Below are 3177 nucleotides of genomic sequence, written 5' to 3'. Positions count from 1 at the left end.
ACAATCCACCAGGATACCCATCCACTTCTACCCACTCCCTTCACATCTATCTCCCATTGACCAGCCCTTGATCTGATAGCTTATATCTGAAGCTTCCTTGGCTTCTGTGATTCCAAACATGTCAGCTGCTGGTAGTTTCTTATGTTGTGACCAGTGTCTCTGAAGTTTAGTGGTAATGTTTCCCAAGTGAAGGTGATGTGTCCTGTAGAAGTGGTGTGTAGACAGGATTTCGCGTGGTTTTGGGGTCTTCAATGTTACCTGGGAAATGGGCAGGGAGTTTTATAGATCCTTTAGTTGTTCAACTTCTCCGCCAGTCAAAGTTTCTTTATACCCCCTCTACGCGACCTGAGGAACGGATTCTGCGCAGTTTTAGAGTAGTTTTAATGGGCTATTGTATATAGGGTCACTATAAGTCAAAAGTGACTCAAAAGCACATAACAACAACAATCAAAACCAAATACTACTGAAGAACAACAAAGTCAACTGGTATATAATCCATTTAAACAGTATTTTAAATCCTACTTTGGTGAATGGAGAGTGGCTCTTAAAAGCCTGAGAGCAGTCATTAAGGGTAAAATTATTTGTCTCTCTAAATCCAGAATAAAGAAGACAGGAGAAAATAAAGGTCTTTAGCAGGAAAAAAATTAAACAGGAAAGCAAAACTTTTAAGGTCCCACAGACCTGGGTTCAAATCCTAAGTCTGCCAATTAGTGGCTGAGGAATCTCTTACAAACACCTTCCCTGACCTTAGATCCTCATGAGATATATGATTTTGTAATTTCTTCTCACATTCTGAGGACTGTCTTCCAAAAAATAATAAAAAAATATGAAGGACAAATACTGCAATACACTGCTGTTATAATATAGGACAGGCATGGATGAGATTGGGGAAAGAAAGACTAATGAACCACAACAATCTCCACTTCCATGACACAGATCAGACTAGGTGGTACAGAGCTACTACTATTAACTACTCTAAAAACGGATCACAGTAGAAAATCCTTGATAGAATGATAGAAATAGGAAGCAAAACTGAAAAATATAAAATGGCCCGCCTTACTGTATTAATAGAGACTGATAGAGACCCCAAGACCATGATTCTCAATCATGCTTCAAACCTGAAAGCAAAGTTACTCCTCTACCTCAATATTCAGCCAAACAATTGATAGGCCTTTAAGGTAAACACTAGAACCACCACAAAGGCATACATTTCTTAGCCTAACCAACCAAATAAGAAGAGTATTTGCCAAACATTAAATCCCAGAAGGCAGAAAAGGGTAGGACAGAAGGATAAACAGAAATGAAAATTATGGGGAGCTCTGGTGGCATAGTGGCAAGAAGGTGCAACTACAATCCCAGAGGTGCACGGTTCGAATCCACCAGATGCTCTGCCGGGGAAGGAGGGGCAATCTCCTCCTGTACCAGTCAGATCTGATTTGACGGTACACGCACACAAAAATAATAATAAAGTAAAAAAAAAAACAGAAATGAAAATTAGAAGGATACAGGAAAATTAAAATTGGGTATTGTAATGTCATAAAAAAAGTGTAAGCATAGAAAAGCAATTTGTGGTGTAAACTTTCACTCAAATCACAGTAAAATAGTTGGTTTTTACTTACAACAAGTTCCAAAACACCATCCCTTTCATCAGCATTTTCTATCACTGTGGCTCCAAATCCAAGCTCTTGGATGAACTCTGCTATCATCAGGGGCTGCATAACAGCAGGATTATATCTTATTTCTGCCTTCCCAGCCATCAGGGCCACAAGTACCGAATAAATTCCTAAGGTAATTAATAAGAAAAAGCATACAGAAATACATCATCCCTTATAAAAACACTAATATAATAGTTTTTTGTACACTTCATTTAAATGTGAAGTTATTGACATGAATATGTAGAAAAGTATTGTTTATACAAGTCTTGAAACTAAATCAAATAAAACTATATGAAAAGGGGTCACATTTCAAAAATCATCTATCAGTATAAAGGAGAACTGCATAGCAGACTTGAGGTGCTCCTGAGATCTAGCAATCATCAAAAATACATAGATAATATGCTTTATCGATATTCCTACCCAATTCATTTTCTGCCCACTACACAAATTATTTTGAAGCAAACACCAGGAATCGTATATCACATGTAAATTTTTATATGTGTATTTCCAAAAGATAAGATTCTTCTTTTTAAAAAATAACTGTATAAGAAATAAATCCACCCATGTTACAGCAAAAAAAAAAACACTGTAATGCAAGTATCATATCGAGTAAAAGAATTCCTTATTTTTATCAAATATCCAGAAAGTATTAACATTTTCAGGAATGATTTATAAAGAATGATTAGTATTAATAATATGCGTGAATTGTAATCTAAATAAGGCTCATGACTGCAATGGGTTCAAAACTTACCAACTAAATATAGAGCATTTTTAGAAGCTATGCACCTAATAACAACAGTCTGAGAGTGCTCTGTGGGCCTAATCCATATCCTAATAACAAAAGCCATGCTTTTGTGAAGTTTGAATCCAGCACCTGTGCCTTGGGAAAAATACAGGCAGTCTCTTTCCTGTGTCATTTACAGCCTTGAAAATATGTACAGCATCAGCTATGAGTTGGCTCAATAGCAATGAGAGAGCATAATACTCCCATACAAAAAAACCCAAAAAACAAGATGAGCTCAGGAAACCAGTTATTGCAGTTGTAACAAAATATCTAAGAAGTTATCAACAAAGACAATACAGCACAATCAAATAAAAATAATTTTTAAAATTCTCAAATGTTACTGCTTGGAGAGCTCTTATTCTTGTGGGGAGAAGAGCCATATATAACTGTATCTCAGTTCTAATAATCTTGGGGTATATTCCTACCAGTGGAATAGCTGAGTCATATGGGATTTCCATATTCAGCTTTCTGACAAAAGCAGCAGTCAGGAAATCAGGAGAACCACTGCATCAGGGAAGTACACTGTCAGTGGCCTCTCCAAAATGCTGAAGAGCAAAGATGTCTCTTTGAAGACCAAGGTGCATCTGATTTAGGTCACATTCTTCTCAATCAGCTCTTAAGAATCAGAGAGATGTAGTATACCTGAAAACCCTAAAGACTCAGCAAGAAAACTATTGGACATAGTTGACCAATTCAGCAAAGTAGCAGGATACAAGATCAACATACAAAAATCAGTTG

General features: G+C 36.6%; 1 protein-coding gene across 1 annotated transcript in view; it reads right to left on the bottom strand.

Moving 5' to 3' along the window:
• ATP7A (ATPase, Cu++ transporting, alpha polypeptide) overlaps positions 1 to 3177 on the bottom strand; it is a 342426-nt gene that overhangs the window by 266144 nt on the left and 73105 nt on the right. Inside the window, exon 5 of the mRNA XM_006902187.1 lies at positions 1620 to 1783. Coding sequence (XP_006902249.1) covers positions 1620 to 1783 — 164 coding nt within the window. The remainder of the gene's footprint in view (positions 1 to 1619; positions 1784 to 3177) is intronic.

This window comes from Elephantulus edwardii, unplaced genomic scaffold, assembly GCF_000299155.1.
Source record: "Elephantulus edwardii isolate Elephantulus edwardi_28Jun2011 unplaced genomic scaffold, EleEdw1.0 scaffold00378, whole genome shotgun sequence".
Classification (NCBI taxonomy): domain Eukaryota; kingdom Metazoa; phylum Chordata; class Mammalia; order Macroscelidea; family Macroscelididae; genus Elephantulus; species Elephantulus edwardii.
This window is presented reverse-complemented; position numbering and strand designations above follow the sequence as displayed.